This window comes from Papio anubis, chromosome 7, assembly GCF_008728515.1.
Source record: "Papio anubis isolate 15944 chromosome 7, Panubis1.0, whole genome shotgun sequence".
Classification (NCBI taxonomy): domain Eukaryota; kingdom Metazoa; phylum Chordata; class Mammalia; order Primates; family Cercopithecidae; genus Papio; species Papio anubis.
Genome location: NC_044982.1, coordinates 48003761 through 48017156, shown reverse-complemented (window position 1 = coordinate 48017156; position 13396 = coordinate 48003761). Strand labels below are relative to the sequence as shown.

The window sequence follows — 13396 nt, the reverse complement described above, 5'->3', positions numbered from 1 at the left end:
GTACTCCAGCTGGGTGACAGAGTGAGACTCTTGTCTCAAAAAAGTGAATAAATAAATAAAACATAAAAATAATATATATAAAAGTAAGGTAGCTATTTAATTTACATCTCTGTATCTGCATACACTACCTAGCTTAGTAATTTGCACATAGTAAGTACTCGATAAGTGTTTATTACATTGAAATTTGTAAAAAGTGTTTCATAAGAAATGTATTGCGTAAGAAATTTAATACTGAGTGAAGCCAATGGCCCATGCAATCTCATGTACTGAAAAAATAGGTTTATTACTCACCAAGATGTTAATCTAAAAAAGTTCAATATTAGTTTTTTATTTGTGTATTGGCAATTTATTACTCATTTCGAAGTAATTTATGAATAAGTATTCATGGTATTGTGCAGCAGTACATGTGTTAAGGAAGAAACCAAAAAATATGTAAGATAGAGATTGTGGAACACATGATTATGTGGGGTTCAGTATTACCAACCTGTGACCAAGCAATGATTAGGAAAAATTAGTTAATAATGAAAAAGCATGTTAATAACTTCAGTATGAAAAAATTTTTTGTGACCATGATTAGGCAAACATTTCTGGGATATGATACCAAAGGTACTATCTATGAATAATAATTTTTTAAATTGATCTTATCAAAAATAAGAACTTCTGTTCTTCAAAACACAGTTAAGAGAATTAAAAGGCAAGCCACTGACTGGGAGAAAATATTTACAAATCTCTTATCTGATCAAAGACTTGTGTTCAGAATATATAAGGAGCTCGCATAACTCAGTATTAAGAAAACAAACAATCCAGTTTAAAATGAACAATAGATTTGGACTAGTACTTTACCCAGATATATGAATGGCAAATAAGCACATAAAAAGATTCTCAGCTGGGCATGGTGGCTCACGCCTGTAAGCTCAACACTTTGGGAGGCCAAGGAAGGTGGATCATGAGGTAAAGAGATCGAGACCATCCTGGCCAACATGGTGAAACCCTGTCTCTACTAAAAATACAAAACTTAGCTGGGTGTGGTGGCTTGTACCTGTAGTCCCAGCTACTTAGGAGGCTGAAGCAGGAGAATCCCTTGAACCCGGGAGGTGGAGGTTGCAGTGAGCCGAGATCGCGCCACTGCACTCCAGCCTGGTGACAGAGCAAGACTCTGTCTCAAAGAAAAAAAAAAAAAAAGATTCTCAGCAGAGTTAGTCATTAGGAAAATGCAAAATAAAACCACAATGAGCTACCACTACATATCCATTAGAATATCTAAAATCTAAAAGACTGTCACGCCAAGTGTCGGCAAGGATGTGGAGCAACTGAACTCTCATACTTTGCTGATTGGGAATGTAAAACGATCCAACCCCTATGGAAAAGAGCTTGGCCATTTCTTTAAAAATACACACCCACCATATGAACCATGCATTTCACTCCTAGTTTCTCAAGAGAAACTAAAACATATATTTACACAAAGACATGTACATGAATGTTCATACAACTTTATATTTGTAGTAACCAAAAACTAGAAACAACACATTGTCCATCAACTGGTAAATGGACAAATTGTGGTGTATGCTGTACAGTGGAATACTTAGCAATCAAAAGGCATGAACTATGAATACAAACAATAACATGGATGGTTCTTACAAAAGTTATGTTCAGTAAAGAAGCCATACCAAAAACAAACAAAAAAATCACTCTGATTTTATTTATATAAAATTTTAGAGAATGCAAACTAATTTATAGTAATAGAAAACATTTCAGTTCTTTTTTGGGGACAGTAGGAGGTAGAGGTGGGAAGGGCAAGAGGGAGAAGATAAAAGGGTGTGAGAAAACTTTTGAGATTGATGGATATGTTTATTGTATTATCTTGATTGTGGTGATAGTTTCATGGGTTTATAGGTAGGTCAAAACAGCAAATTGGACACTGTAGATATGTGCAGTTTATTGTCTGTTATGTATATCTCAATAAAACTTTCAAAATAAAAGTTTACTTCCTTTTAATTGATGGCTTGTTTTAGAATAAAACTATAAAGTGTTACCAGAAGAATGGGCCTCAAAAAATTCCTTTGTTAGATTTCTTTAGCTGACAGGGACGTATGGTTAGTAATAATGGCACATATTTATAGTGCTAAATGCTGTTCTAAGTTTTTTGCGTATTTTAACTCCTTTAATCCTTATAACAGCCTAATGAGGTAGTTATTATTATCCCTATTTCATGAATGAGGAAATTGAGGTATTAAGCAGTTAAATAACTTGCCCAAGGTCAAAGCTAGAAAATGCCTTACACAGATTTGAACACAGGCAGGTTAGCTCCTGTGTTCATAGCTCTTATTCACTGTGAGTAAGCAAGGAAACCACTAGAAACGTTCAAAGTCTCAGCAGCCAGAGCCAGAGGTAGTCCTAGTACCCATCTTAGAAATACACACCAAGATAATATTTCCTTCGAGGCAGAAACATACATGACTAACAGCTCTAAACTTGAAAGACCAGAGTTAAGACTAGTTATTATTACTGCAGCTTAGAGCTACTCATTTTTACCCCTAGATAAAGAGGATGCTTGTCAAAGGTGCAGTGATTACATTGTGTCCATGTGGACAGATGTTTCAGATTCTTCTATGGTTGCATTTATTGACAAGGGTTCAGGGATTTCTTTTTAAGTTCCTGTTAAAGCTGTTTTCAGGGGCTCCTGTAATAGCTGTTTTCAGGGGCTCTTTATAATTAAGCTCATAAAACAGGAAAGAGAAGAAAGAAAATCACACAATTTGTGATGTGTGATTATGAAGAGATTTGTGACTAATGTAAATTTCAAATTTGATTATGTTATAGGTAAGGGAGAGAGATGATAGTGCTTATGATGGAGCGTATGTTTCTTGAATGGCAAATGGAACATAACAATACCTACTCACACTTCTGAGAATTAAATGATGTTACTATATATAAAAGCTCTTCGAAAATTGCAGTGCATTATGCAGATTTTCATTTTATGCAAAAAGTGGTTATATGGAAGAGTTTGCTGCCAAATTAAGTTCTTATCCTGTCTAAATCCATTATATGTATATAAAGTAGTTTGATTCATAAGTAGCTCTGAATTTTCTAATAAAAATAGAAATGACTTCAATATTTGAAATCTGTATATATGATCCAAATCTTTTTAAAGTTTTTTTTTGCAACATCTTTTCTTTTGTGGTATGTACCTCATCACCTGTTTATCGGTAGAAGTGCTAATACATAAATGGCAATAAAAAGCAACTAGACAGCAAGCATATTATTAAAATTTTATAAACACTTGAATAATTTGACTTCTCAGATTTTTTAAGTAACTAAAAAATATTATGACTTCATATCTTAAATTATTTAGTACCAACAAAAGCGAAATCAGGATGTTAAGCAAGTTGAACACAAACCATCACAAAGTTACCTACATGTTGCAAATAAATCTGATATTGCACCATCACAGCAACAAGGTAAGACTTGTTTTTATGTAGTAATATAATAGTTTGATACTTGTCTGGATATTGAACAAATATGAGAATTCTTTACTTTTGTATACATCCCACTGCTCTCTAGGTTTTTGTTTTCTTTAGTTTTCTCTCATTTAGTCCATTTAGATGAAGAATCGGTATTGTATTTGACTGTAAATTAGTTTGTTATTTTTACCAGTAAACACTATTTCTAGTGGATTTTTAAACTCGTAGCTGGTGTCTTTCCTTTACCCTACCTTTTAGTTCTTGTTCAATTGAATACCAAGGTCTTTTTATCTGTACATAGGTCTGTTTGAAATTATAATATGTTAAAGACAGGAATTATGGCTGTTAATATGCTTTGTAAAGCACATTATTTAGTGCATGGTGTTGTTGACCAAGTATAACTTAAAAACAATTGCCTCTCATGTTACGTACTATTGATATGGATGACCTTAACTGTTGTTTATCAAACTTGTGTGGTTACCTTTCATTCCAGCATGCAAGCATTTTGATATTGTCTCTATGTTTCTGCAAGGCTGTTGGCCTCGTGCTTTGTTTGCCATCTTGCTTCTTAGTTATTTACATTTTATATAACCTAAAATCTGAAATTTTACAGTAGAAATTAAGATATCTTCTGTTTAAAAACTTTCTGCCACAATCCTGGAAGAAGTATTAGGAATAGTTTGAGAAGCAGAATTTTTCTTTTTTGCTTTTATAACTGTGATTTTTATTTAATTTTCAAATAATACTTAATTGAGCAAATGCATATTATTGAATGCCAGTATAATTTGCAAATGTAACTATGCATTTGTTGTTTTGGGAAGGACCTAAATGAGGATATGCTCAAGATAGTAAGATTATGCCACTTAAGGTTTAGGTTTTCAGTCTTCCATTTGTTGTCTATTCCCCTCTTGCTCCAAGTTTTCAGAACTTTGTCCTCCTGACCCTTTTTTTTTTAACCTCATCATAGTATGTTAATATTAATGTACTGTGGAAAATTGCCTATAAAACTCTTCTTATGGTGATTTAAAAATTAATCATGATAGTATATCGATATGGAAAGATAAATGTTTCTCAGGTAATGTCAGAATTTACTTCTTGTTCTTCAACTGAGTCTTCATTTATGAACTATCCTTCACAGTCAATGATAGTTTCTTTAATGTTTTTAAAAATTAATCATTTTTGACATTATAAATGAATTTCATTTTCTTGGGGATGTTATATGTAATGAAATAATTATTTTTCTCAGCTGATAGGAAAATATCTCTGGTAAAATGTTAGCTGGTGGAAGGAAGTTTTATGTGGAAAGGGTTTACAACAGTTGGATTTAATACATTTGAAATGTTTTGCGTTGCATTTTACATCTAGTACAAAAGTTAGGAGAGCAGACCTCTACCAGCCTTGACTAAGACAAATAAATAGCAGTGGGCTATAAAGAGAGCATTTTAAATACAGGCCAAGTCTTTCACTCTATAATGATACATATCTTTATACTGAAAATTTCTTGAATGAATATGATTGACTTGGCAAATATAGTCAGTTATGACATTTTTTCCCATAGATTTTGTGGGTTTTATTTTTTTTTCTCTGATGAAACTCTGAGACATTGCCAGATGTTCCAGAAAATAAAAGTCAGAGTGCCAAAATAATTCTCTGGAGCTCTCAGGACTTTGGGTGACCTTGAAGGAATTCAATCCTCTCATACATAGCAACCTTGAAGATAATGAAGGAAATTCACCTTATCACAAGGGAATTAAAACCACATCTTTTCTAGCAGATAAATGCTTCCAAGAATACTAGAACCCCAAATTTTGGCTATTTCAGGGGGAAGTATCATGTATTTCACTTGAAATGTGTAGTAGTTTAATATATGTCTACAAAGAAAGAAGCAGTAGCAGCTGTTTTAATGATCATCCATTAAAAATTAACTGAAGAATGGTAGGACACAGATTCCAGCACCATATTGCTAGGAACTTAGTAAAGTACTTAGTTTTTTTCTCCCTTGACTATTACTTTCAGATTTTAATATAAAAGAGAGGAATTCATTGTTCTGACAAACGATATCTTTAAAGCCTTTAAGAGTAAAACCTTTTTATTTGGTATTGAATTTATTGGTTGTATCTTTGACCACATGATACCACTTATCTAATTCTATGTACTGATTAATGTATCTAACAGTTTTACAGTGAAAGTGCTTTTTTAAAAAAGTATTTGAATAGTCATTTCTATTTTTCCCCCTTTCCTGTGCAAGTTAATTTCTACTCATCTTTTGCTATACAAGTTAACTTTCATCAGTACAAATGAGAGGCTAGTTATAAGTCAATTTATTTGTGATGAGCCCAGGAATAATTAAATTCTATGAAGTAATATATTAAAATAGTATACTTTAAAAATTATTTTCCTTCTTTTTTTCTCTTTAAATTCTAAGACCATCATAATACATTATCATTACAAAGTCAGACATACTATATACTACTACCAGTCAGTGGGGGGAAAAAAAAGTCATATGTTTTATGATAAAATGCTGTGATAGATTGGATTGTCAAATTTGCTTGAAAAAAATCACAGCAGTTTTCAGTTTTTCTTATTTGTAGATTACACATGTTACTCAGAAAATAAGTATCAAAGTGCTAAAAATAATAGGTGTAATTGCTGTTATTTGTCAAAATCAGTTTACATTTTTGTGGGAAACACAGAATCACAAATGTTTCTTTCTGGCAATATGTCCTGAGTTAAATTCGAGCCAATTTAGCACCTTTTATACTCATATAACTGTGATGATGACTTTAAATGTGTAAATAGTAGAAAATTCAAACATATATTCTTAGAAGCTATTTTTGACCACGTGTGCAAATAATTTTTCTTTTTTAATAGAATGGTGCATTTTTTGCCTTTGTATTTGAAATTTAGCTAAATTACAATAGCGATCAGAACTATAGTTGACCTTAGTAATTTCAAAACCATAGTTAAAAGAGTTTTAAGTTGATTTTTAAAAATCTTAAGATATGATAGGGATTTCAAAACTATTTGTGTAGATCTCTGATAGGGAGGGGTTGGGGCACAGACTAATAAATGTGCCAAAAATATGTGAATCCAGATGTGTAACAAGCATTGTCTGAATAAATGTGTTTTCCACAAATCCATCCTATTGATTAACAGAAAATAAATTCACTTTGAAATGTTGCTGAATTTGGTAGTTTTGTTTCCACTTAGGATGAGGAAATTGGAAAGAGTGTCACTTTCACCCTAACTATAATAAAATGTCAGATAAACTTCAAAATCATTAACATTTCTTGAACCTATCAGAGAGCTTCTGATGCAGAGCAACTAAGTAGCCTAAAGTCCAAGGAAAGACAGACTCCTCCAAAAAGAGATGAGACACAAGCACTGTCTCACTTGTGACAGAGCACGGTCACAGAAAGAGACACCAGGCACCAATCAAGCAGATAAGAAATATTTGGTTAAACTTTTTAGTGGGTTGCTAAAGGCCAAGTATAGAACCATTGGTAGTCACAGATACAAGTGGAGTTCACACCCACTTGTAGGCATCTTCTGCACAGACCTCTAGAGAAAGATTGTGGGGAAAGGCAGAGAGTCTCCCTCACTGGTGCAGGCCTGAATGAAGGGAGTGACTGTCACTGCCAGAAAGGCAGGATGCCCGCTTTGACCTTTCTCCTTTAAGAACAAAAGCCTTAAGCCACTGAGGAAGGGCCAACACATCTGTTATTTCTAGGGTATAGGTGAAAACCTATTGTGGCTGGGGGAAGGGTACAGGAAAAAAAGAATCCACTCCTGGCGGAGAAGAAGGAAATAGTCTTGTCCCACAATCTTTTATCAGCACTATTAGAAGTTTCTTATTGTTGGGAGAGTGGTTGGAAACTGTCCTGCACAAAATTTGCCAAAGGGACAAGGCAGAATTTAAAATGTCAGTTCCCTCTAAATTGATGTATAGATTCAGTGCAATCTCAAAAACATTCCTGCAGGGATTTTTGGGTAGAAGTTGACAAGCTAAATCTAAAGCTCATAAGAAAATGCAGAGGACCTAGAATAGCCAAAATAACTTTTAAAAAGAGAAATAAAGTTGGAAGATTATACTATATAACTCTAAGACTTATTATAAAGCTACAGTAATCAAGACAGTGGGGTACTGGCATAAATATCAATGGGATAGAATAGAGAATTCAAAGAAAAGTCCACACATTTATGATCAGTTGATCAATTGATTTTTACCAATGGGAAAGACAATTCAATGGAGAAAGGATAATCTTTTCAACAAATGGTATTTGGACAGAGCTCATCTATATACAAAAGAATGAACCTCAATCTGCATTTCACAAACATACAAAAATGAGCTAAAAAATGGATCATAGATCTAAATGTAAAGCCTAAAACTACAAAACTTCTAGAAGAAAATATAGGAGAAAATTTTTCTTTGTGACCTTTGGTTGGGCAGAGATTTCTAAGATATTGCAGAAACTATTGATAACTGGACTTAATCAAAATAAAAGTTTCTGTTCTTCAAAAGACAGTGTTAAGAGAATGAAAAAGGACCAATCACAGACTGGAAGAAAATATTTGCAAATTTGCTTTCTGATGAAGTAGTTATGTCCAGAATATATTTTTAAACCTTACAAAACTCAACACTAGGAAAACAAACAACTCAATTTTTAAAATGGATAAAAGATTTGAACAGATACTTCACCCAAAAAAGATATTTGTATGGCAAATAAGCACATGGAAAATTGTTCAACATCGTTAGTAATTGGGAAGATGCAAATTAAAGATTAAATACTGCTGAATACCCATTAGGTTGACTAAAAGCAAAGAAACTGATACTACCATGTGTTGGTGAGGATATAGATCAATTCTAATTCTGATACATTGCTGGTGGGAATGAAGAATGCAACATGCACTTTGGAAAACTGTTTGACAGTTTCTTATAAAATTAAACATAAATTTACCATATGACTCAGCAGTCCATTGCCTATGTATTCACTCAAGAGCAATGAAAACTTATTTTCACACAAAACCTGTATTCAAATTTTTTTTTAGCAGTTTCCTTTATAATTACCCCAAACTGGAATCAACCAAAATATCCTTCAACAAGTAAATGGACAATCTGTGTGATACATTCATACAATGGAATAGTACTCAGCAATGAAAAGACATGAACTACTGATACACACACAACAGCACAGATGAATCTCAATTGCATTAAATGTAGTGAAAGAAGTTAAACTCAAAAGGCTACATACTGTATGATTCTATTTATATAGAAAAGGCAAAATTTGTTGGAAAAGGCAAAACTGTAGATATGGAGAACAGGTTGCCTCGAAGAAGAGTTTGACAACAAATGGCAAGAGGGAACTTTTTTCCATTTTGATGGAAATATTATATATCTTGATTGGGGTAGTGTCTATATAACTATGAATTCTTCAATGGTTAGTCTTACTGGTTATAAATTATACTTCAATAAAATGATGTACATATTACTGAGTTTATGACACTTCCTTTGCTTATTATGAATTTTCTTAATTAGCTTGTACTAAAAGCTTATCACTTGGGAAGGCATAAAAGGTTTTGTTGTTAAAAGGTGTGTAAATGTGACACTGTATTACATTTATTTACTCTTACATCTTTTTCTTATGTTAACACTTTAGGAGGAGATAGTTTGACATATTTTATAATACATTATATCTTCAATACAATGTAAATTGGATTTTTAGGTGTTTATTTAAAAATACATTCCATTTAGACTAGAAGTCTGAAACATTTATGTTGTATAATTAATAGTTACTAACTAGAAACAAAGAAAAATTGTATGTGCTAATAAATCTACAGTGGAAATACTCTTGTTTAAAATTTTCTTATTTAGATGTCAGAAAGGGAAGAACTGTCAGCTCAAAAACTTGTGTTTTTCACTGGCACATCCAATATAATGTGTAATCAACCCAGTTTAACTCAGTACATATTAATTGAGGGCCCTTCACACTCTACGCTTCTAAGCTTCAATGCCTTTCTGCATTATCTTCTTTCTACCCAGAGTTTCCTTCTCTCCCCACTTTTATATGCCTACAAATTACTTATTCTTCACATTCAGCTCCATCATTTTGAGTCCTTACTGAACCTCCAATTGAAAACATCTTATTCATTTTAACCCACTCTCTTTTCCTAGCTCTTTTCTGCCTTGAACATAATCATAATCTTAACAATAGTTTTTGGCTGGGCACAGTGGCTCACACCTATAATCTCAACACTTTGAGAGACTGAGGCAGGTGGATCACTTGAGGTCAGGAGTTCAAGACCAGCCTGGCCAACATGGCGAAACCCCATCTCTACTAAAAATACAAAAATTAGCAGGACGTGGTGGCACATGCCTGTGGTCCCAGCTACTTGGGAAGCTGAGACATGAGAACTGCTTAAGCCTAGGAGATGGAAGTTGCAGTGAGCTGAGATCACACCACTGCACTCCAGCTTGGATGACAGAGTGAGATGCTGTCTCAAAACCAAAACAAAACAAAAAACAGGGGAATACATTTACCAGAGATTTGCTAGGTGCGTTCTATGTCATTATTTCATTTATTCATCACAATACCATGCCATGCAGGTAGTTTTGTTTGTTTGTTTTATAGAGGCAGAGTCTTACTGTCACCCAGGCTGGAGTGCAGGGGTATGATCGTAGTTCATTGCATCCTCAACCTCCTGGGCTCAGGCAATCTTCCTGCCTCAACTTCCAAGTAGTTAGGACTACAGGTATGTGCCATCATGCCTGGCTCAGGTAGTTTTATTTCTGTTTTACAAGAGAGAATGAAAAGATTCATGAAGGTTGACTAGTTTTCCCAAAGCACACAATTTAGAAAATGGAGATCTGGAATTCCAGCCCAGATCGACTCGATTGCAAAGCTGATGCTCCTTTCCTTATGTAATACTATTTATTGAATATGCATTTAACAAATATTTATCATGTGACTTAACAGCTTGTTGACAAGAGCTGCTTTTATCATCTCTGTGTTCCCCGGACTGATTATTTAATATTCCAAAGAAAGTGATCTATGGGATAGTTTTGTGATTTGTTTTTAAGATATGTTATCTGTTTGTTATTTAAGAGAGCTTGTTTCCCATTGTAGCACTGTGGTGATCAGTAAATGCTCATGGAATTGAATTTGATGATTACATCATTTGCTATTAACCCCCAACAACATTTAATTCTGTTATTTAGTAATAAGACGGAAGAAGGAAGGGAAGAGAAAAATGAGAATATTTCATTACAATCATTTTTCCATTACTGTCTCTTTTTAATGTAGACAGTCGTGCAGACAGCCACAGTGGACTAATCTAAAGTGATTTTTATTTGCTTTTCCAAAAGATTGATTTCTTTTATAGTATTAACATAAATTTTTATTGTTTGAGGACATAATAGTTGAATAGAGGATAGGGGCAGCCAAGAATATGTCCAAGGGTGGGGAAAATTAAATCAGCTTAGATATTAGTTCATGGGCAATCTTTTTGAACTTTAGATGAGAGAGAAAAATAGTGTGGACATTCATTCACTCTTTCTTTTTAAATTGAGATATAATTCACATACTGTAAAATTCTCCCTTTTAAATTCTCAGTGGTTTTTAGTATATTCAAAAAGTCGCTGAATTATCATAACTTTCTAATTCCAGAACATTTTCTTCACCCTAAAAAGAAACTCCATATCTATTAGTAATTATTTTCCATTCTGCCCTCCCCAACCCTATCCCTGGCAACCACTAATCTACTTTCTGTCTCTATGGATTTCCCTATGCTGGACATTTCATATAAGTGGAATCATATACAAGATGGGTTTTTCTTTTTGGCTTCTTTCACTTAACGTAATGTTTTCTTTTAGTTTTGGGGGGGTTTTGTTGTTGTTGTTGTTGAGACAGAGTTTTGTTCTGTTACCCAGGCTGGAGTGCAGTGGTGTGATCATGGCCCACTGCAGCCTCTGACCTCCCGGGCACAAGCAATTTTCCCACCTCAGCCTCCTGAGTAGCTGGGATGGCAGGCGTGTGCCACCATGCCCACCTAATTTTGTTTTTATTTTTTGTAGAGACAAGGTCTCACTCTGTTGTCCAGGCTGGTCTTGAACTCCTGAGTTCAAGCAATCTGCCCACCTCAGCCTCCCGAAGTGCAGGGATTACAAGTGTGAGCCACCACACCTGGCAACATAATGTTTTCAAGGTCCATTCATGTTGTAGCAGATATCATTACTTTATTCCTTTTTATAGCTGAATAATATTCCATTGTGCATTCATTCTTAGGTTAATCTTTTTTAGCATCCCTTTACATAAAGTACCATAGAAAGTGCTGCGGCCCTAGAGAGATGGATGAAACAAAGCATCTGCTCTCCAGGGATAAAAGGAAGAAAGGCCATTTTGTGAAGAGATGAAGACTGAGCGGTTGTGGCTGCCTTGCCGACCTCGAGCAGCAGTCGGCTTCTCTACATAGAACCCGGGAGTAGGAGTCTCAGAATCGAATCTCTTCTGCCTCCCCACTTCTGTGAGATTTTTTTGATCTTCAGCTACATTTTCAGCTTTGTGAGAAGCCTCATCATCTAACACAGTGGCCAGCAACATTACTGACAAGACAGATCCTCACTCCGTGAACTCCTATGTGTTCATTGGGAATCTCAACACTCTTGTGCTCAAGAAATCGGATGTGGAGGCAATCTTTTTGAAGTATGGCAAAATTGTGGGCTGCTCTGTTCATAAAGACTTTGCCTTCGTTCTACGTGTTAATGAAAGAAATGCCAAGGCTGCTGTAGGCGGAGATGTACAGCTCCTCTTTTGACTTGGACCGTGACTTTCAGCGGGATTATGATGATAGGGTGTACAATTACCCAGCCCGTGTTCCTCCTCCTTCTATTGCTCGGACTGTAGTGCCCTCGAAACGTCAGCATGTATCAGGAACACCTCACGAAGGGGAAAAAGTGGCTGCAATTTTAAGAGAGGACAGCAGGTATCTTCCAAGTCTGGAAAGTTGAAAGGAGATGACCCTCAGGCCATTAAGAAGGAATTGACCCAGATAAAACAAAAAGTGGATTCTCTCTTAGAAAACTTGGAAAAAAATTGAAAAGGAACAGAGGAAACAAGCAGTAGAGATGAAGAATGATAAATCAGAAGGGGAGCACAGCAGCAGTTCCATGAAGAACGATGAGACTAATGTGAAGATGGAGTCTGAGGTGGGTGCAGATGCCTTTGCTGAGGAGGGGGTCCTACTGGATGATGATGACAATGAAGATTGGGAGATGACCAACTGGAGTTGACCAAGGATAATGAAAAAGAGGCTGAAGGAGAGGGTGACAGAGACAGTGCCAATGGCGAAGATGACCAAGCACATAGTGGGGTTTAGAAATCTTACCCCATTATTTCTTTACATGGGTGCTTGTCTAAGATCAAATTTTTCACCAGATCCTCTCCCGTAGTATCTTCAGCACATGCTCACTGTTCTCCCAATCCTTGTCCTTCCCATGTTCATTAATTCATATTGCCCTGTGCCTAGTTCCATTTTCACCTCCTTTGATGCTCCTAGTAGTTTTGTTAAGTCTTACCCTGTAAATTTTGCTTTTAATTTTGATACCTCTTTATAACTTAACAATAAAAAGGATATATGGTTTTTATCAGCTGTCTCCAAAATCATCTCTTGTTATGCAGGGAGTACGGTTCTTTTCATTCATACATAAGTTCAGTAGTTGCTTCCCTAACTGCAAAGGCAATCTCCTTTAGTTGAGTAGCTCCTGAAAGTAGCTTTGAGTTAGAAGTATGTGTATTATACCCCCACATTAGTGTGCTGTGTGAGGCAGTTCAACACAAATGCAACAACGTATTTTTGTGAATGAGAGCTGGCATGTCAAATGCATCCTCTAGAAAAATAATTAGTGTTATAGTCTTAAGATTTGTTTCTAGAGTTGATAC

General features: G+C 35.0%; 1 protein-coding gene and 1 pseudogene across 1 annotated transcript in view; both read left to right on the top strand.

Moving 5' to 3' along the window:
- KIAA0586 (KIAA0586 ortholog) overlaps positions 1 to 13396 on the top strand; it is a 120615-nt gene that overhangs the window by 82573 nt on the left and 24646 nt on the right. The window contains 1 exon segment of the mRNA XM_021941263.2: positions 3353 to 3458. Coding sequence (XP_021796955.2) covers positions 3353 to 3458 — 106 coding nt within the window.
- LOC103886283 lies at positions 4498 to 13104 on the top strand (annotated as a pseudogene).